General features: G+C 40.2%; 1 protein-coding gene across 1 annotated transcript in view; it reads right to left on the minus strand.

The window, feature by feature from the left end:
* PRKAR2B (protein kinase cAMP-dependent type II regulatory subunit beta) overlaps positions 1 to 23,001 on the minus strand; it is a 102,574-nt gene that overhangs the window by 15,359 nt on the left and 64,214 nt on the right. The window contains exons 4-5 of the mRNA XM_086396865.1: positions 15,005 to 15,088; positions 1,315 to 1,421 (exon numbers count right to left, since the gene is read on the minus strand). Coding sequence (XP_086252991.1) covers positions 1,315 to 1,421; positions 15,005 to 15,088 — 191 coding nt within the window. The remainder of the gene's footprint in view (positions 1 to 1,314; positions 1,422 to 15,004; positions 15,089 to 23,001) is intronic.

The raw sequence follows: 23,001 nt of genomic DNA on the forward strand, positions 1-23,001 counted from the left end.
GAACTAAGGGAAGGCACTGTGCACTAACGTAAGAAGGTTTTATAGTCAAAATACCAACCATACCAAAGTGATTCCTGTACGGTATCTGGAGTTCTCATATACTCCTACTATTCAATACAATTAAACAGTGAATTTCTGAGGTGTTTCGCTGATGAAAGCTGCTAATGGTACCAGAATCGTGACTTTAATTTACACATGAGACCATTCTAAAATCACAGAGTCCCCCTCCAGCCCTGGCTAATGCAGCCCCTACAGGTCACCAAGGTCTAAGGGATGAGGGGCTGAAGGAGTCACAGAGCATGTGGTCCTGATGCATGAAAGGCGCGTCCCACAGCCGACACAGACAGGTGAGGGGGCTTCCTGTGAGGCCTCTGAATAGAACACAGCTGGGCCCAGGGAAGCCAGTGTAACCCAGCAAGTCAGACTGGGAGATGATCCATGTTCTACACAAACGGGAGAGGCTAAGGATTCCAAACAGCTCATAAACACTTCCTCACTGCTTAACAGAAGTGGAGAAACGAAGGCTCAGCTCAGGCTGCTCTCCTTTAACATTTTAGGGTTGTTATCCAAGTTTTGCTTAAAACACACTGTTCTTTGATGAAGTCAAACACAACTTCAGTTTTCTGAAATTGTATTTTCAATATAAATACAAACCTTCTCACTTAAATAATTTCTCTGTAGAGTTTTTAACAGACAAATAGAAAAAGCATAAACAACTTCTGGAAGGGCTCAAACTACTCACTCTGTTGATGAGATGACGCTAGAGCGGTAGGAAGAGAGACTACCCTTTCACCTTAGGTCCTTCTGAATTTGAATTTTTTAAACCATGAGCATGCTTCACTTCATTAAGCAATAATAAAGGAAACTTTTTAGAAAACATAATAGCAGATTGAGTTATATGGATACCATATCCCAGATGCTGTATCACACTGCTGGTTTCATGTTAACAAGAGTACCCAATTCTGTGACAGGCGTAACTGGCCCTCAAGTAAACTTAACAAATGAGGAGGCTCCCAGTAAATGACTGAGATTTATTGATTCACCAAAAGTCAAGTCATCCATACATTATACCTCTTTCCTTGATCTAGCACAGTTTCTTTACACGAGTTTAAAGCAGGTTTATAGGCCCAGTTACATAGGAATAAGGGTAGACAGGCAATAGCAATTATTATTTTTTTTTGCACTTTTATGCTCACGGCATCATTGTTCACAATAATAGCAATTATTGTATGTTAATCCATCAGTCATTATAACACATTAAGATTTTCACAAAAGGTTCATTATGTTTCAGGAACAAAGTTACATAAAACTTACCTATCAATTACATAAAAGTTGTCGCCATCATCACCTTGATCAATTACATGTTCCCCTTCTTTAACCAATTTTTCAAACATGGCATCTAATACTTGAGACATCTGCTCCTATTTTTCAAAAATAAAAGACATAATCTTTGTTTATCTAGAACATGTTTTCTTAAAGAACCACAATTAGCTCTATATTTTTGTGAACAAGCTCAAAGAAATGGAAATATCATGACTGCCATTGAGTCTTGTAAAAAAAATACAGAACAGTCCCCTCTTCATCACATGCAAACCAGATGATTATATATTTACTCTCATATTCAGTACCTGAATAAAAGTAATTATAATTGGTCTATTTCAGAATCTTTGAAACTCTCACCACTTTAATACAAAAGGAAACTAACCATCAAATCATCATATACCTTGTGAAATATAACCTTAGCAACTAAATTTATCAGGTTTATAAAGAACTATTGCAAATGCCTTTTAAAGATATCTAAACTTTAAAAAACCTTTCCTATTTTAATCATCACTGTAATTTATAAATATTTAGCCAATTTAAACCCTGACGCCAATCCTTGTTTTAGCACCAAAAACAATACAGAACCAAAAAAAACAAAAAACAAAAGTAAAACCAAAAATGATTGTAGCAAACATTCCATCCATGTCCTTTATCACTAAGGTTCTCTTCAAGAAGCAACCATGTACCTCCCTAGGACAGATGTATTAAAACTGAAGCCAGAGACATCAAACCTATCAGTCAACAACTATCTTGAAACTTGGTTCTTCTAAAGTGTGCTTGACAAGGATCAAGAATAAACTCTGGATAGTGAGAATAAACTAGAAGGCCAAACAAATCTTTCTTCAGAACAAGTCCTGGGACAATTCACAGGTCTTTGGCTAGTTAGAACAAATGGGTATGGAGAAATAGTGTGGTGATAGTAAGAGAAAATTCAGAAGATGTAGGAAGGGTTTAAGTCACTCTCTATGAATATAAAAAGACAGCAACTCCAACCCCCCAGGCCAAAACCAATTATTACTATAAACAAATTAAGGATCTGAAGATAGATTGGACGGGGGGAGAGATGCAAGTGGAAAACACAGGTTGAAGAAACAAAATATTCTGGATCAAAAGCACAGACTACGTGTGATTCTTTTCTTCTTGAGACCCCATTAATATTTCACAGGGACCATGAAGGTACGACTCCACAAAGATGAGAACAGGAAGAGGAAAAGTGGAGGAGAGATTTCTAGAGCAAAGAGAAGTTGCACGAGGGCAGAGAGAGGGTGCCGCCCAGAGATGGGCAGGGGGCCTGCGCGTGGAGAGGCCGGCCACCTGTCAGAGCACCAGAAGATCCAGACTGGGAAACACCTGGCTGGTCAGAATGGGACTGAGACGCTGCTGAAAACAGAAGGATTGATCTGAAGTCCTTCACGATCAGCTGATACTCTCCTTGCAATGTCTGCATCCTGAACACAGAACATTAGCAACCAAGTGTTAATCTCAACTCTTCCCAGATAAGAGATCAGTGTCAGGTTATTAGGAGAAACTAAATGAATAAGACAGAACTAGAACAGTTACTGTGAAGACTGGTGCCCCGGAACAAGGACCTTCACCTGCTTGGATGAGGGGTTCCTCCATGTGAACAGCTGGCTCCTTGCTACCCAACCAGCAGGACAATGATGGACAGGCCTGCCCCACTTACTCAGGGGTCCTCATCAGCTTTGCACAGCTCCTCTGGGAGCCCGCAAGACTAAGATAAACGGCAGTATAACACCAATGAGCTAGAAAACTCAAGAACACTGATGAGCTTTCAGAAACTTTTACTCTATATACACAGAGATGTTCAAGATGATGTCATAATCAGGAGATGAAAAACAGGATGATTAGAAAAAGTGCAAGAGAAAAATGGGTAAGCTCAAAATTGAAAACATCATTACCAAATTTTTTTTCCTTTCAACTATTTTATCTTTTAGGTCAGTTTAAGCTCCAAAATCACTGCAGATGGTGACTGTAGCCATGAAATTAAAAGACGCTTACTCGTTGGAAGGAAAGTTATGACCGATTTAGATAGCATATTCAAAAGCAGAGACATTACTTTGCCAACAAAGGTCCATCTAGTCAAGGCTATGGTTTTTCCTGTGGTCGTGTATGGATGTGAGAGTTGGACTGTGAAGAAGGCTGAGCGCCAAAGAATTGGTGCTTTTGAACTGTGGTGTTGGAGAAGACTCTTGAGGGTCCCTTGGACTGCAAGGAGATCCAACCAGTCCATTCAGAAGGAGATCAGCCCTGGGATTTCTTTGGAAGGAATGATGCTAAAGCTGAAACTCCAGTACTTTGGCCACCTCATGTGAAGAGTTGACTCATTGGCAAAGACTCTGATGCTGGGAGGGATTGGGGGCAGGAGGAGAAGGGGACGACAGAGGATGAGATGGCTGGATGGTATCACTGATTCGATGGACGTGAGTCTGAGTGAACTCCGAGAGTTGGTGATGGACAGGGAGGCCTGGCGTGCTGCGATTCATGGCGTCACAAAGAGTCGGACACGACTGAGCAACTGAACTGAACTGAAGGTTCACAGCAAAATGGAGCAAAAAAGTATAAAGAACTGTCCTAAACCTGCTGCTTCCCCATCTCTCCTCTATTAACATGCCCCAGAAGACAGTATGCTTATTACAAGTGATAAACATACAATGACATCAATATCACTCACAGTCCACAGCTGACATCTGGGTTCACTCGTGGTGCTACACACTCAGTGGTTTAAACAAAGGTACTCACAAAGGTAAAAATGTACCCACCATTACAGAATCTTCTTTAAGTAAATAAAGAACTAAGAAGGTAAATTAAAATAAAAAACTTCAAAGAAAGTACACAGATGAAAAGATAAGAGTAGGAACAAAGTGATATCAGAGACAACACATGAAAGAAAATAATTAGGACAGTGAAGAATGAATTTTCCAGTAACAAAGGATGTAAGTTTTCAGACTGAAAGGGCTCACTCACAGGCCAGCACCTCCAAACTCAAACGACCCTGTAGCTTTAGGACATCAAAGATACAGAACCGACTGCAAGGCTTCCAGAAAAAGAGGAAGGAACTCTTAAAAAATAAAATGTTTGACTTCTCTCAGTTCAGATCAGTTCAGTCACTCAGTCGTGTCCGACTCTTTGCGACCCCATGAACTGCAGCACGCCAGGCCTCCCTGTCCATCACCAACTCTAGGAGTTCACTCAAACTCATGTCCATCGAGTCACTGATGCCATCGAGCCATCTCATCCTCTGTCACCACTTTCTCCTCCTGCCCCCAATCCCTCCCAGCATCAGAGTCTTTTCCAATGAGTCAACTCTTCCCATGAGGTGGAAAAGTACTGGAGTTTCAGCTTAACATCATTCCTTCCAAAGAACACCCAGGACTGATCTCCTTCAGAATGGACTGGTTGGATCTCCTTGCAGTCCAAGGGACTCTCAGGAGTCTTCTACAACACCATAGTTCAAAAGCATCAATTCTTTGGTGCTCAGCTTTCTTCACAGTCCAACACTCACATCCATACATGACCACAGGAAAAACCATAGCCTTGACTAGATGGACCTTTGTTGGCAAAGTAATGTCTCTGCTTTTGAATATGCTATCTAGTTGGTCATAATTTTCCTTCCAAAGAGTAAACATCTTTTAATTTCATGGCTGCAATCACCCATCATCTGCAGTGATTTTGGAGCTCCCCAAAATAAAGTCTGACATTGTTTCCACTATTTCCCCATCTATTTCCCATGAAGTGATGGGATCAGATGCCATGATCTTCATTTTCTGAATGTTGAGCTTTAAGCCAACTTTTTCACTCTCCTCTTGCACTTTCATCAAGAGGCATTTTAGTTCCTCTTGACTTTCTGCCATAAGGGTGGGTCATCTGCATATATGAGGTTATTGATACTTCTCCCTGCAATCTTGATTCCAGCTTCTGATTCCTCCAGCCCAGTGATTCTCATAATGTACTCTGCACAGAAGTTAAACAAGCAGGGTGACAATATACAGCCTTGACGTACTCCTTTTCCTGTTTGGAACCAGTCTGCTGTTCCATGTCCAGTTCTAACTGTTGGTTCCTGACCTGCATACAAGTTTCTCACGAGGCAGATCAGGTGGTCTGGTATTCCCATCTCTTTCAGAATTTTCCAAGGTTTATTGTGATCCACACAGTCAAAGGCTTTGGTATAGTCAATAAAGCAGAAATTAGATATTTTTCTGGAACTTTCTTGCTTTTTCTATGATCCAACTGATGTTGGCAATTTGATCTCTGGTTCCTCTGCCTTTTCTAAAACCAGCTTGAACGTCTGGAAGTTCGCGGTTCATGTATTGCTGAAGCCTGGCTTTAAGAATTTTGAGCATTACTTTTCTAGCATGTGAGATGAGTGCAATTGTGTGGTAGTTCGAGCATTCTTTGGCATTGCCTTTCTTTGGGATTGGAACGAAAATCGACCTTTTCGAGTCCTGTGGCCACTGCTGAGTTTTCCAAATTTGCTGACATATTGAGTGCAGCACTTTCACAACATCATCTTTCAGGAGTTAAAATAGCTCAACTGTAATTCCATCACCTCCACTAGCTTTGTTCGTAGTGATGCTTTCTAAGGCCCACTTGACTTCTCATTCCAGGATGTCTGGCTCTAGGTGAGTGATCATCGTGATTATCTGGGTTGTTAAGATCTTTTTTGTACAGTTCTTCTGTGTATTCTTGCCACCTCTTCTTAATATCCTCTGCTTCTGTTAGGTCCATAGCATTTCTGTCCTTTATCCAACCCATCTTTGCATGAAATGTTCCCTTGGTATCTCTAATTTTCTTGAAGAGATCTCTAGTCTTTCCCATTCTGTTGTTTTCCTCTATTTCTTTGCATTGATCACTGAGGAAGGCTTTCTTATCTCTCCTTGCTATTCTTTGGAACTCTGCATTCAGACACTTATATCTTTCCTTTCCTCCTTTGCTTTTCATTTCTTTTCTTTTCACAGGTATTTGTAAGGCCTCCTCAGACAGCCATCTTGCTTTTTTCCATTTCTTTTCCATGGGGATGGTCTTGATCCCTGCCTCCTGTACAATGTCATGAACCTCCGTCCACAGTTCATCAGGTACTCTATCAGATCTAGTCCCTTAAATCTATTTCTCACTTCCACTGTATAATCATAAGGGATTTGATTTAGGTCATACCTGAATGGTCTAGTGGTTTTCCCTACTTTCTTCAATTTAAGTCTGAATTCGGCAATAAGGAGTTCATGATCTGAGCCCCAGTCAGCTCCCGGATTTGTTTTTGCTGACTGTATACAGCTTCTCCGTCTTTGGCTGCAAAAAATATAATCAATCTGATTTCGGTGCTGACCATCTGGTGATGTCCATGTGGAGAGTCTTCTCTTGTGTTGTTGGAAGAGGGTGTTTGCTATGACCAGTGTGATCTCTTGGAAAAACTCTATTAGTCTTTGCCCTGCTTCATTCCGTATTCCAAGGCCAAATTCGCCTGTTACTCCAGGTGTTTCTTGACTTCTTACTTTTGCATTCCAGTCCCCTATAATGAAAAGGACATCTTTTTTTGGATGTTAGTTCTAAAAGGTCTTGTAGGTCTTCATAGAACTGTTCAACTTCAGCTTTTTCAGCATTACAGGTTGGGGCATAGGCTTGGATCACTATGATATTGAATGGTTTGCCTTGGAACTGTCAGAGATCATTTTGTCGTTTTTGAGATTGCATCCAAGTACTGCATTTCGGACTCTTCTGTTGACTATGATGGCTACTCCGTTTCTTCTAAGGGATTCCTGCCCACAGTAGTAGATATAATGGTCATCTGAGTTAAATTCACCCATTCCAGTCCATTTTAGTTCGCTGATTCCTAGAATGTGGACATTCACCCTTGCCATCTCCTGTTTGACCACTTCCAATTTGCCTTGATTCATGGATCTGATATTCCAGGTTCCTATGCAATATTGCTCTTTACAGCATCGGACCTTGCTTCTACCACCAGTCACATCTACAACTGGGTATTGTTTTTGCTTTGGCTCCATCCCTTCATTCTTTTTGGAGTTATTTCTCCACTGATCTCCAGTAGCATATTGGGTACCTACCGACCTGGGGAGTTCCTCTTTCAGTATCCTATTATTTTTGCCTTTTCATACTGTTCATGGGGTTCTCAAGGCATGAACTGAGAGAGGTTCATACTGAAGAGGTTTGCCATTTCCTTTTCCAGTGGACCACATTCTGTCAGACCTCTCCACCATGACCCGCCCGTCTTGGGTTGCCCCATGGGCATGGCTTAGTTTCATTGAGTTAGACAAGGCTGTGGTCCGTGTGATCAGATTGACTAGTTTTCTGTGATTACGGTTTCAGTGTGTTTGCCCTCTGATGCCCAAGCCCGGGAGCTGACTGTGGCTCAGATCATGAACCCCTTATTGCCAAATTCAGACTTAAATTGAAGGAAGTAGGGAAAACCACTAGACCATTCAGGTATGACCTAAATCAAATCCCTTATGATTATACAGTGGAAGTGAGAAATAGATTTAAGGGACTAGATCTGATAGACCTGATGAACTATGATGTACATGATGAACTATGGACAGAGGTTCGTGACATTGTACAGGAGACAGGGATCAAGACCATCCCCATGGAAAAGAAATGCAAAAAAGCAAGATGGCTGTCTGGGGAGGCCTTACAAATAGCTGTGAAAAGAAGAGAAGCAAAAAGCAAAGGAGAAAAGGAAGGATACAAGCATCTGAATGCAGAGTTCCAAAGAATAGCAAGGAGAGATAAGAAAGCCTTCTTCAGTGATCAATGCAAAGAAATAGAGGAAAACAACAGAATGGGAAAGACTAGAGATCTCTTCAAGAAAATTAGAGATACCAAGGGAACATTTCATGCAAAGATGGGTTGGATAAAGGACAGAAATGCTATGGACCTAACAGAAGCAGAAGATATTAAGAAGAGGTGGCAAGAATACACGGAAGAACTGTACAAAAAAAATCTTCACGACCCAGATAATCACGATGGTGTGATCACTCACTTAGAGCCAGACATCCTGGAATGTGAAGTCAAGTAGGCCTTAGGAAGCATCACTACGAACAAAGCTAATGGAGGTGATGGAATTCCAGTTGAGCTATTTCAAATCCTGAAAGATAATGCTATGAAAGTGCTGCACTCAATATGTCAGCACATTTGGGTAACTCAGCAGTGGCCACAGAACTGGAAAAGGTCAGTTTTCATTCCATTCCCAAAGAAAGGCAATGCCAAAGAATGCTCAGACACCATACAATTGCACTCATCTCACACGCTAGTAAAGTAATGCTCAAAATTCTCCAAGCCAGGCTTCAGCAATATGTAAACCATGAACTTCCAGACGTTCAAGCTGGTTTTAGAAAAGGCAGAGGAACCAGAGGTCAAATTGCCAACATCCGCTGGATCATGGAATAAGGAAGTGAGTTCCAGAAAAATATCTATTTCTGCTTTATTGACTATGCCAAAGCCTTTGACTACGTCGATCACAATAAACTGTGGAACATTCTGAAAGAGATGGGAATACCAGACCACCTGACCTGCCTCTTGAGAAACCTGTATGCAGGTCAGGAAGCAACAGTTAGAACTGCACATGGAACAACAGACTGATTCCAAACAGGAAAAGGAGTACATCAAGGCTGTATATTGTCACCCTGCTTATTTAACTTCTATGCGGAGTACATCATGAGAAACGCTGGGCTGGAGGAAGCACAAGCTGGAATCAAGATTGCAGGGAGAAGTATCAATAACCTCAGATATGCAGATGACACCACCCTTATGGCAGAAAGAGGAACTAAAAAGCCTCTTGATGAAAGTGCAAGAGGAGAGTGAAAAAGTTGGCTTAAAGCTCAACATTCAGAAAACTAAGATCATGGCATCTGGTCCCATCACTAGATGGGAAATAGATGGGGAAATAGTGGAAACAATGTCAGACTTTATTTTGGGGGGCTCCAAAATCACTGCAGATGGTGACTGCAGCCATGAAATTAAAAGACACTTACTCCTTGGAAGGAACATTATGACCAACCTAGACAGCATATTCAAAAGCAGAGACATTACTTTGCCAACAAAGGTCTGTCTAGTCAAGGCTATGGTTTTTCCAGTGGTCATGTATGGATGTAAGAGTTGGACTATGAAGAAAGCTGAGCACCAAAGAATTGATGCTTTTGAACTGTGGTGTTGGAGAAGACTCTTGAGAGTCCCTTGGACAGCAAGGAGATCCAACCAGTCCATCCTAAAGGAGACCAGTCCTTGGGTGTTCATTGGAAGGATAATGCTGAGGCTGAAACTCCAAACTACTTTGGCCACCTCACGTGAAGAGTTGACCTATTGGAAAAGACCCTGATGCTGTGAGGGATTGGGAGCAGGAGGAGAAGGGGACGCCAAAGGATGAGATGGCTGGATGGCATCACCAACTCGATTCACATGAGTTTGAGTGAACTCCGGGAGTTGGTGATGGACAGGGAGGCCTGGCGTGCTGCAATTCATGGGGTTGCAAAGAGTCAGACATGACTGAGCAACTGAACTCAACTGACTGATATGCCTATCTGTATGTCAGTAACACATTCTTTCAATTAGTGTAGCTTTGTAGTAAATATTTTCAAAATTTATTTATTAATGTATAGTTGATACATAATATCGGGTTAGTTTCAGGTGGTAGAGTAAAAGTTTTGAAATTTGCAAGTGTGAGTCTTCCAACTTTGTTCTTTTTCAACATTATTTTGACTTCCTGTATGGGGCCCCTCTTGTATGTACAATGTTAAAACATTAGACAAAGCAAACATAATGTGTGTCCATGGTTTAGCTTTATACACATAAATGTTACTGTTTTAAACTTTTATAAATAATTTTTAAAAAGAATATGTAATCTCTGTAAATACAAATATACTGTTTAGTGGGAAAAAAAAAAGAAAAAAAAGAACCAGGCAGAACACTGTGTAGAGTTTGTTGCCACTAAAATTTTTAAAAGAATTACCTGTATATACATAGCATAACCCTGGAAAAATATGCATCTTAGTGCTAAAAGAACTTGACTCTTGAGAAACTGGATTGCTGGGAAACAGGGATAGAAGGGAGACTCTCTTTCACTGACTACTTTTTGTTCCTTTTGAATTTTTGTAAATTATATATGCGTATGTTGTTGTTGTTGTTTAGTCACTAAGTCATGTCCTATTCTTTGCAACCCAATGGACTGTAACCTGCCACGCTCCTCTGTTCATGGGATTTCCAGGCAAGAATACTGGAGTGGGTTCCCATTTCCTTCTCCAGGGGATCTTCCCAACCAAAGGATTGAACCCCGTCTCCTGAGTCTCCTGCACCGTCAGGCAGATTCTTTCCCAATGAGCCACCAGGGAAGCCCATATATGCATACTGATTTAAATCTAATTAATTAAATTGTCAAACTCTCCATTTGAACCCATAATGTAATATTGTATCTTTATGTGAGTTAAGGAAAACTTTTGGAAGAAAGATGATGATCAGTTTGCAGGCAGTGGCTTTCATCCCCTTCCTAGGTCCCTGTGTGAGCTCTGGCACCTACTTGTGAAAGAAGAGCCAGGGCTGGAGATGAAGCCAATGGGTCTGTAAAATAGTGCTTTCTTGATGTGATGCTAATTAGTCCCAAGGGGACCAAATGAGTTCATCAATCCAGGCAACATATGGTCACCTATCAAAATTACAAAGTTTGATTAAATGGTTTACAAATATTTTATTTTCGCTTACTGTTATATTTCAACTTGTTTAGAACAGGTGGAGGGGGAATATCAGCTTCATTGATTAGCTCTAGTCCTGGATGTTAAATTTAAAAAAGGATGAAATATAGTGCCATATAATAACTTTTCATTATCTTGGAATTAACTGCATTTTAAAATATTATAAAGTTAAAGAATTCATACATGGATTCATGAAAAAGTAATCCCTGCTAAAATACAGAACAATTATTTCTTTTAGAACTTCTCTGTGTGACAGGTGTCTGTTCTAGACAATCAAAATGTAATTTCCCCATAATTATGCACAGAGTGCAAAGAATGTAGGAAATATTTAATATGCAGAGGCTTATCTCAGGGACTGACAGCTCCTGTATGAAAACCACATCTTATTCGCCTACAGAATGCAAATTCGAGACTGAGCTCTGTAAAAGGGCTCTGACTCCCTTAAAAAATAACAATTTACTCTCCATTAATGAAAGAGCCTATCATATAGCATAGGACAATTATTTCAGTTTGCCTCAAGTTAGAAGTATTTCAGAAGAAACATGGCCTACTGAGTTGAGCATTAAAATATTCATGAAAAGAATATCTTCAAAGAGATTAATAATTATAAATGCTGGGCTCAATGTATGAATACACAGAACTCCAAGAAAAAATGTTCTGAGGTCTAGGAGGTGCTAGATTTTCAAGCTAAACAACGCCTTTAAGAAAGTCAAATGAGATAATGGATACAAAGCCACAACTGTGCTTCTTGCCAATTCGTAATCATGGCTTCCCCTTCCTCCTTCCAAGTCTTCCCTTTTCAGGGAAAGGCACCAGACACTGGGGCTCATCCAAGACTCTTTCTGTTAGGCCTCAATTCATTTGATCACCAAGGACCAACTTCTGCTGGTCCTGAGTACGTTATGAAACCATTACTTTCTCCCCTTCCTCAGTTGAGTCTGTTTCTTATCCCCTTAACAAGGCATGGATCGCTGTTTCCTCACTGAGCTCCTGCCTGTCCCTCTCACCTTTAATTCCACCCCTACACTGTCACCACTGTGACCTCAGACACCCCCGATTGTTACTGTCTCTGCTTACAATGCTACTGCCCACACAGAGCGTGTGTCCACTGCTCCCGTGTGGCATGCCGCACGGGCCCTTCCTGACACAGCACATACATCTCAGCCCCCGCCAATGGATGTCTTCCACTTCAGACTCCAGTGTTGACCCTCTCCATTGTTTTCTTTCAACTGGTGATTTCTGACTCATTTTCTCAGGCTCAGTTCAAGTGTCTCTCTGGCTTCCTGGATCCTCAGGTGGGGCTGAGAAGCCCTCATCCTTCCCTAGCCCTGACCATATTACAGCATTTATCACATTTTACCAAATGGATTTTTATGTGTATTTGAATCCCTCACCAAGTGTAAGTTCCAAGAGCACAAGAACTATGTCTAAGTATTTTTGTGGCATCCTACGCTTTATACAGGCCCTGGAACACAGTGGGTGGTCAAGGAATTGACCTGAAAGGAGCTGCTATATGATATGCAGATTATATAAATGGAATATGTAATTCACTTTAAATGCATTTGGGTTATGGCAAAAATATATATATGATAAAAAACTAGAAATTTGCTTAAAATATGAACTTAAAATCTTCAACCTGCTATGTTTGGGGATACATTTCTTATTTCAAGTGGTTATTTTCTGAGAAAAATTAATTTTTACTTATTTATATTCTGTATTGTTCTTAGAAGGATTTAAGATAGTAGAGAAATAAATCAAGATGGTATGAGATCAAATTCAAAAAAAGATCTTTTGGAAACAACTATATAAATATGTTTACTTTTTCCCAATAAAATATTCAACAGTGGTAATTTATGAACTTGGTAATTTCATGAACTGACTTTTTCCTTTTTGTCCTTACAAACTGTGACCTTTATATATATATATAAGACCTTAACAGAGCAGTAAAATCTTTAAAAAGTCTAAAAAAAATCCTGTTTATAAAAATAACCACTGTATTTAAGTAAAGATGCTCCCTGCCAGAATACACAGGAAAAGTTTTATTATTATTATTTTTAAAATGTAATCAAACTTTTCACAATGCTTTGAAAGAATTAAAGTTGCAATGGTAAGAAAAATCAATTTACTTTAGAAGATGGAACAGAACAGGCAGCATCCGAGGAAACTGTAACTGGCAGCTATTTCACTGATGCCTGTTATCACTGCTGAAGCATTAAAATACTTGTTGAAATGAACAGGAAAGTAAACAAACAAAATAACATATGGTAGTACCAAAACACTGCCCTAGAGTGTCTTCACATTGGGTTCTAGTCCTTCCTACTCAAAGTGCGGCTGTGAGAGGAGAGCACTGCTATCACCTGGGAGCCTGTGAGAAATACAGACTCAGGCCCCACCACTGATCTACTCATCAGAATCTGCATTTTAAACGAGATCCTCTGATGATGTATAGGCAGATTAAAGCTTGAGAAACTGTTTTTGGTGACCCTGCAATTTTCCCATGCAAACTTCTGGCCTGAAAAGAGAATCTCCTTGCTGAAGCCTACCCCTAAGGATAAAACTAAGGGTTAATTTCATAGCTGTCTTCTGTGTCTATCTGTAGCAAACGAATTAAATACTAAATTAATTCCAATACCCAAATTACCATCTTAGACACACACACACAGACAATGTTGTCTCTTTTCACTAACAATTATTTGAATTCATTTTGGGGAAAGATCACTAGAGATCATAGTTTCCATGTCCTTTGTTTCATAGAATCGTTATCATTCTAGATAAAAGAAATCTAAGATTATCTGGAAGCCCATCAAAATCATTTGGTCCCTTATTCTACTATTTAATACTACCAGGAGATGTTCCCTCATAAACTAAACTCCTACACTTTCTATCTTGATTCCATTTCTTCTTCTTCCGTTATTAGTTACCAGCAACTCCATTCTTTACAGCTTTAGTTTAGGTGATAATCCTGGAGGACCTGGATCAAAGTGGACAAAACTTGTACTGTGTGGTCCTAAAGTAACATCTCCAAAGTTACAAAATGTAATCTGTGATCCTGGAGGATATAACATAAACATAACTGGTATCAGACGAGGAGCTTTAAAAAGTAATTTCAGGGTATAATATGACCCAGCATAGAAGACTTGGTAAAATGCAGCATGAAATGTATTATAAAGTATTCTTTATAAAAATGGCCTTCTAAAAGAGACTTCATCTTGTAAGAGTGGGTTTTGACTTAATGTTTTCTTCTCTCAGGCATCAATCTGAAAATTATTAAGATGTTCAGTCTGACCAAAAAAAGAACTGAAATAAGTTATGCAAGTTGACTCTGGTTTCACATGAGAATATGGCAGCAAGGGTTCTTTCCCAAATGACCATATAGCAATGAATAAGCATAATCTGCAATGAAGGAAGCAGGGCATTGAGGTCAGGGTACAGGGCAAAGTCTGAACAGCATGATTACTCGTTCTGAGAGAGGGGATTCCAGAAATACATCCCAAACCAAAGATGAGAGATTTCAAAACTTTTATGAAGAAAAAAAAAAATCCTTCTACCTTTAAAGTCAAGTAGAAGTTTACTTTTACAATATGAATAATATAAAAGTCATACATTAAAATATAATACTGGCTGGTGAGAGAGGCACTTCCCCATGGGCCCTGCTATCCCTACTGAGTGGATGAAGAATGCAGTCTTAGCCTCTCTTCATCAGGGCCACATCTCAGGGCTGTGTGTGCAGTAACCTTTGATGAATGACCTAATGCCTTCCCCCAACACACAGCAGGCACTCATACTTGCTCTGACAGCAGTCACCCCTCAGCAACCAGAACACAACCCAATGCACATGCAGGCATCTGTGGTGGGGCCTTTACATTGCCCTGGGTGATGTCAGCTTGTAAAGAGGGTGAACTCCAAGACCCTGCACAGTTCTTCATATGGACACTGAAAAAAATCATCTCTATTATTGAGATTTATCTTACCGGATCCAGGTTCTTAAATAGCAGGATGTCTTTGCAAGCCTCTTGCAATCGATTTCTTTGATCGTCAGTTTTGGGATGTATAATCTACAAGAACACCAAATCCACAATTAGACTATTCCCCTTATAATGGATAAAATTTCCTAGCAGGACATTAGAAGGAAGAATGGTTACGGCTGAGGTTCACTTTAGGTGACTAGACACTAACTACCAGCCTGCTAATAGGGGAAAGTAATACAATTTGTCTCAGGGAGGTGGTGGGCATTAATCAATACAGCACCTGAATGTTTTTCAAAGAAGTGTTTCCCCCAGGTTAGCAAGTTCATTCTGTAAAGGTCTGGACTGGCTAATCACTAAAGACTCTGAAGGTCCAGCGGGAACATAAAAAAGGACTAAGTGTTGTAACAGTTACGTTGAAAATCTACACTGTCTTTATTCTGTTTGCGTGCTAAGTCCCCTCAGGTGTATCTGACTCTTAGCGACCTCACCTGGAAGCCCATCAAAATCTTTTAGTCCCTATTCTACTATTTAATACTACCAGGAAATTTTTTCACTAATAGTCTGCCGGGCTCCTCTGTTCACAGGATTCTCCAGGCAAGAATACTGAAGTGGATTGCCATGCCCTCCTCCAGGGGATCTTCTCAACCCAGGGATCAAACCCTTATCTCATGTCTCCCACACTGGCAGGCAGATTCTTTGCCACGAGCACCATCTGGGAAGCCCTTATGCTGTCTAATACTCTTAATATTCTTTAATACTGTTTCATACTTTTTACCACTAAACTTAATACTCTTTCAGAATGTAGCCCCTTTCTTCAAAACTTGATAAAATCTCTAGATGTGAGTAAATTCTTACCTGTATATTAGATATTAAATACATTTTATGCATAACACATGTAACCAGGCCCACAGGGAGTGATTTTCCACAGGGACCAAGCAATCATGTACTGTCACATCAGGAGACTATGGATTTGAGGGAAAATGAATCTAACACTCCTGGTGCGCTGATTTGAGAATGAGCTCAAAGAAGACCACTGCCCGAGGTGCTCACTTTCAACCTGGAAGGTGAAGGCCAAGAGAATGCCCTCAGTAAGTGAGCTGGCCAGCTCTTTGGAGTCCCTTCTGACCACCAGAAGGCTCAACTGACTTGGACCCAAAGGCCCGTTCTTTTGTGAACATGGGTACCATTTAACTATAAAATGGGGTAACGAGGCAAAAGATGGTCCTAAAAGCAGAAGACACCAAGTGGAGACCCACACATCATCACCTTTTCCTACTCTAACGTCACACACACACTGACCGGAGGACATGATGATGGGTAGGGGCCCCACCATCAGAACCACCAGGGCCGGCCGGTGCTGAGCTTTGTGTCCATGACTACATCAAAACTCACAATGGGAAATTAAAACCAGCATTTCAAACCCATCTCTGACGGCTAAAAGCCAGAGCCCCAAGAAGAACTGAGGAAATGTACAGCATATGTGTACTATTTATATGTGCACTGTTCACATACTATTAGCCAGTGAGAGAAGGAAGCTGTTGCAGAGTTTTCTTTAAAAGGGTAAGGGATATGCAAACTAGTGTTTCCTAGCTAACCAATATTCACATCAAACTAGATTCTGTTATGGCATGTGGACCTAGAAAAAGCAGATCCTGCTGCCTAAGAACTCACTGCTATTTAAGAAACTTTAAAAATTTGGATATGAACTAAATCATGCCAACCAAAATTCATATCTGCCTACGTCAAATAAGGATGATTTTAACACAATCAAACAAAATAAAACAAAACGTTATTTCTCACTTCACAAAAACCATCTGGAACTTCAAACTGAGGTGATCATAAGTGTTTGCCTACTGAGAAACTCTCTCCTCAGAAAGAAAAGGTTGGGGATACCATGTCACAGATGTTGAAAATAATTTTCTGAGCCCAAAGTGGAGCCACCCCTGCCCAGGGTGTCACATCAGCAAAGCAGAGCCGAGATCACTCCCACGTCCAGAAATGCTCCACTTCGCCAGCAGTACAGTGTATCCAGTCAGCCGATCCCCAAAGGCCGAGCCAAATCTGGGCTCTCTGCTCACTTCCTTGTTCCTCGTTCACTTTCTGTTTTTCTCTTCCTTGTTCCTTATTCTTTATCCTCTAAAAGCTTCCTGCCCTGCACCCCATTTTGCAGTTCTCTGGACCCTTGGGGATGGAGACTGCCTGCTTCATGCAGGATTAAATAAAATTTATATCACCTAAACTGTCTTCTTTAATCATTTTCAACACCATATTGCACCTGATTTACTTCTGTCATCAATTTAAGTCTTTCTCTCCCAACCCATTCACTTTGTATGAACACCTCACAGAAAAACCCGTCGTCGTCTTCTCTCTCACTCTCCTGCTACTTCCCGTTATGAATGCACAGTTCCAAATTTTGTTTCTCCATCCTGCTACCACTGCTACTGCGTACCTCTCTCCTCCCTGCTTTCTTTATTCCCCTCTCTTCCTTCTGCCTGCCATCACTCGTCAGGGTCTTTTATCTACCATAGTCGCCCCTCACCCTCAACCTCTGCCATTAAAATTCCTGCTCTGCATCCTGAAATGCAAACACTCAGAAATCATGTGAATCTTTGAAGCTCTGCCCTCCCTGCCCTGTACCAACTGTTCAGATGCTCTCCTCCTCTTACAGACTCATTTCCTTCAGTTGGATTTGGTGGGATCCGACATCTGAGATCTGCATCTGGACAATTAAGGTCTTCTGCAGTGTGCCCAAGCGTGATTTCTACTAAGGGCAATTTTGTTTTTTATTATTTATTTCTGATTCCAAGATAAAAATCTTTTTGTTCAAACAAATATTGATGTGGCATTTACCATGTGCCAGGCACTGTTTTAAGGGCTTCACAAATATCAGTTTTAGTCTAGTAATAGGGAGTGTAGATAGCACAGTGGTAAAGAATCTGCCTGCCAACACAGGAGACCCAAGAGACATGGGTTTAATACCTGGGTCGGGAAGATTCCCTGGAGTAGGAAATGGCAACCCACTCCAGTATTCTTGCCTGGAAAATTCCATGGACAGAGGAGCCTGGCAGGCTACAGTCCATAGGGTCACATTCCGCTGGATTCAACTGAGCACACACGCACACGCATCCTAGTAACAGGCCCCACGAAGCAGGTGACTGCTCAGTGAAATAAGTCAGACAGAGAAAGACAAACACTGCATGACCTCTTGAAAGGAAAAACGTAAGAAAATCAACTTGCCCAGGCAACTTCTTCAATGTGACACAGTTGAGAAGTTGTAGCGCTGGGATTCACCCCAGACAGGCTAGCCACAGAGTTCTTACTATAAGCCAAGGTCAGCACACCATTGCCTGAAGGCCAAATTTCTTTCTGTAGGATCCCTACACTGAAAATGATTTTTTTAATGACTGTGGGAGGATAACCAAAAGAATGTTTCCCAACATATGAAAAGTATAAGAAATTCAAACGTCCACAAGTAAAGTTTCATGGGTCACAGCCACACGTGTTTATTTATGTATTGTCTATGGCTGCTTTTAAGCTGTAACAGCAGAGCTGAAGAGTTGTGACAGAAACCAAATGGCCCCCAAAGCATGAAGTATTGATTATTTGAAAATAGAATTCCCAGGGAAAAAAACTTTACAGGGAAAGTCTGTCAACTACTGCTATAAACCTCTGTTGCCTTTCAATTTAAAAAAAATAGAAGAAACAGTAAGACTGACTGACACATTTTCTTTAAAGAAAACACTGGGTATCTATTTTGTTAAGCAAGGGAAGTCTGTACAAGATGTTTTCATATCTGTCCAATATGTTCTCCACACAGAGCTGAAAGTAATCTTTTAAAAGCTTAAATCAGAACACCCCATTCTCCAGAGTAAACCCTCGGTAGAGGCCATCACATTCCCACCTCCTCCTCCGCCTTCCCCTCAGCCACTCAGCTCCAGCCACACCAGCCCCCACTCAGAGCCTCCAACTCTTCCCACTCTGACGGGCATGGGTCAACCCAAAATGCACTCCCAGACTTTTGGCAAGATTCTCTCCACATTCATCCTCTGGTCTCACTTCAAGGAGCCCTTCTCCCACTATTCTGTTTCATTAGGGATCTAGTTGATATGGGGGTTTGGTTTTAATTCCTACACCCTATCACACTGTCCTTTCAACAGTTCATATTTTGTGACTGCTAATTTGCTAGCTTTCTGTTAGCTTCTGTTATTAGACTCTGAGCTCCAAGACGGCAAGGACTTGTCCATCATGTTCACCACTGTATACTTAGCATTCGACCAGATATGCAGAAAGCAGTCCCAAAACCTTTCATGGAGTACAAAATGAAGAAACACTCCACTGTTAAATTTACTAGCTCTTTTCTGCCCGTTTCTACATGCTAGATGTACATAACCCTTACATTTTCATTTATTAAAGGTATTCCAAGTAAAATCTAATTTGTTATTTTCCAAAGTCAATCTTAAGTACTTAAATTTTCTTTGAATATGTATTATTTTATAAAAAATTAAATATCTATTTACAGCTCTGAGATTACAGATTGTTGTTGTTGCTTAGTCACTAAGTTGTATCTGACTCTTCATGACCCTACAGACTGTAGCCTGCCAGGCTCCTCTGTCCATGGGATTCTCTAGGTAAGAATACTGAAGTGGGTTGCCATTTCCTTCTTCGGGGGATCTCTCAGACACAGGGATCAAACTTGTGTCTCCTGCTTGGCAGGCAGATTTTTTTTTTTTTACCATTGACCCACCAGGGAAGCCCAATAAAAAAACAGACTCTTTGAAATAAGACAAAATGTCCAAATGAAAAGTTAATTTATCAAAATGCACTGTATGTTTTCCTTATGGACATTTTCTAAAGCCAATTAATTTTGAAATCTGTAATAATCATTTCTAAAGGCTATGGTACAAACTGCCTTATAGTATCTATTCAGATCAGATCAGATTAGTCACTCAGTTGTGTCCGACTCTTTGCGACCCCATGAATCGCAGCACACCAGGCCTCCCTGTCCATCACCAACTCCCGGAGTTCACTCAGACTCACATCCATCGAGTCGGTGATGCCATCCAGCCATCTCATCCTCTGTCGTCCCTTTCTCCTCTTGCCCCCAATCCCTCCCAGCTAGACAAAAAAATTGTAGTTTTTAGCAACATGTTTAGAGAAGAGTCAACTTAATGAAAACCCTGACACTTTATTATAATGATTAATAATTAATTAATTACCAAAAATCTACTAAAGTAACATCGAAGGGTGTCACAGGCACAACTTGGGTTGAATGTCCAACCCACAAAGATGCCTCCTTCACCAGGAACTGCCCTTATCTATCTATTTATGTACCTTTCAAAAAATTATAGTTAATCTACAAAGTTGTGTTGGTTTCAGATATAAAGCAATTGTTTTATTTATATATATATATATATATATATGTTTTTCAGATTCTTTTCCATTATAGGTTATTATAAATACTGAATATAGCTCACTGTGCTATGTTGGTCATTGTTCTTTACCTATTTTATAAATATATATATATAGTAGTGTGTATATGTTAATCCCAAACACCTAATTTCTCTCTCCCCCAACTCCTGCTATCTACTACAGTAACCATAAATTTGTTTTCTATGTCTACGAATCTATTTCTGTTTTGTAAATAAGTTGATTTATACAATTTTTTAAGATTTCACATACAAGTGATGTCATATGATATCTGTCTTTGTCTTACTCAGTATAGCAATTTCTAGGTTTATCTATGTTGCTACAGATGGCACTGCTTCATTCTTTTTTGTGGCTGAGTAGTATCCATTGTGGAGAAGGCAATGGCACCCCACTCCAGTACTCTTGCCTGGAAAATCCCATGGATGGAGGAGCCTGGTAGGCTGCAGTCCATGGGGTTGCTAAGAGTCGGACACGACTGAGAGACTTCACTTTCACTTTTCACTTTCATGCACTGGAGAAGGAAATGGCAACCCACTCCAGCATTCTTGCCTGGAGAATCCCAGGGACGGGGGAGCCTGGTGGGCTGCCATCTATGAGGTCGCACAGAGTTGGACACGACTGAAGCGACTTAGCAGCAGCAGCAGCAGTATCCATTGTATATATTTGCCACATCTTTATCCATTCACCTGTTGATGGACATTTAGGTTGTTTCCAAGTTCTGGCTATTATACAAATGGTGCTGCTATGAGCATCAGGGTACATGCATCTTTTTGAATGAAAGTTTTCTCTGGATATATGCCCAGGAGTGGGATTGCAGAATACCCTCATTTTAAGTGAGGCCCCACAGTTAAGTCTATACTCCTTGGCCTGGTCCCCAACCCCAAGGTCAGGTCTGTGAAAACTCTCCACAAGGAAACTAGGATTGTGACCTGAGAGAGACATAAGAGTTAGTGGCAGCTGAGTCCCTTTCAGTGTTGACACTCTAAGTGCTACACCAGTGCTGTGAAAGGACCCCAGAGGGGGCTGACTCCTGCCTGCTAGCCACAGCCTGGTGTTTTCTTTAACTCTTTCAGGAATTCTGTAAGATCTCCAAGCACATGTCCAATAATTCCCCAATGTTTTTGTTTTTTAATCTCAATGTGATTAGGGGTTTCTTTCCCCCAGCCAAATGATTCTTATCTGGTATAGCCCTCCCAACAAGACTGCCAGCAATTAGTTGGAGTGATCTAGTCAAACCACTTTACCTATGGCATGGACCAAATGGGTAGCTAACAGCTGTCAGGTCTATGAGATACCATATATTGCTTTCAAACTATATTTTTAAATGTTCTTTTTAATTTAAATTTTTACTAAGTCAAACCAGCTCATCAAACATCTCAATTACTAAGCTTTATCACATACATTTATACACAAATACAAAGAATGACTGGAGTAGGAAACGGCAACCCACTTCAGCACTCTTGCCTGGAAAATTGCATGGAAAGAGGAGTCTGGAGGGCTACAGTCCATGGGGTTGCAAAGAGTCGGACATGACTGAGCACATATACATAGACACACACACACACAAAACGCTGTCTTCAAAGTAACCTATTATTATTTCGTTGAAATACATAAATAAAGTGTAGGATAGGGGAGGGTTGTTTGGACCACATTATAGTGGTTATAGCACATTAAACATTAGTGATGATACCTTGACCCTAAGGCAACATAATTTTCAGACTGGAATTTATGGACTTTATAAAAATATGTAAGTTTTGGTTCTCAGAAGTGAATACTGCAAGTCTGGTACTGTCCCCATCATGGACAATTGTGAAATGGGATTTCCTTCAAAATCTTCTGTGTCATTTAAGGTTCCTGATCTTTCTACCACTGGATTTTATTTACATTTCAGGGAGCTTAATGATGTAATGACTTAGGGACCCAGTATTCTGCTTTTCTATAAAACTCAATCATATTGAAGTATTTTTCAGAGCTACAGAAATAGATTTTCTTTTCATTTTTTACCAAATGAAAAAAAAGAAACTTTTGCAGTGTACTCAAAAATAAATAAACAAATGATTACTTTCCATTTCCAGGCTCAGTAATCTCCTATTTAGTTTACTTTCTACTAAATAAGTAATAGGAGAATGGAGCAAAAGGACACAGCTTAAAAAGTGTTTCAAACCAGACAAATTCTTACAAAAACATTAGGCCCTCCAAATCAGTTTCTGAGCAAACAATCAGATACACAGATTTTAAAAAATAATTTCTATACTGACACTTTAGATGTAATTTTATTGTGTCTGTTGTTGTTTCAGAGTAAGCATCTGTTATGATAAATTAGTAGGAGCAAAAGTCTTTTCCCAGTATTTTTCTTTGCTAGAAATACTTACTTGTCTAAGAAAAATAATATTATCACTTTGGGAAAGATAGCTAAAAACATTTTTCATCACAGGCTATATTTTTGCAAGAGAAATAAAAGCACAACTTCAGTGAGTTATTATGTCCATCTTTCCTTTTATCCAAAGAGAGAGATACTTTGGATCAAAGTAACTACACAGAACATGAAGCAGTAAGCTATCAGAGAGACTACG

Source organism: Bos grunniens, chromosome 4 (assembly GCF_055505025.1).
Source record: "Bos grunniens cultivar Pamir isolate PY7600 chromosome 4, Bosgru_T2T1.0, whole genome shotgun sequence".
NCBI classification, from domain to species: Eukaryota; Metazoa; Chordata; class Mammalia; order Artiodactyla; family Bovidae; genus Bos; species Bos grunniens.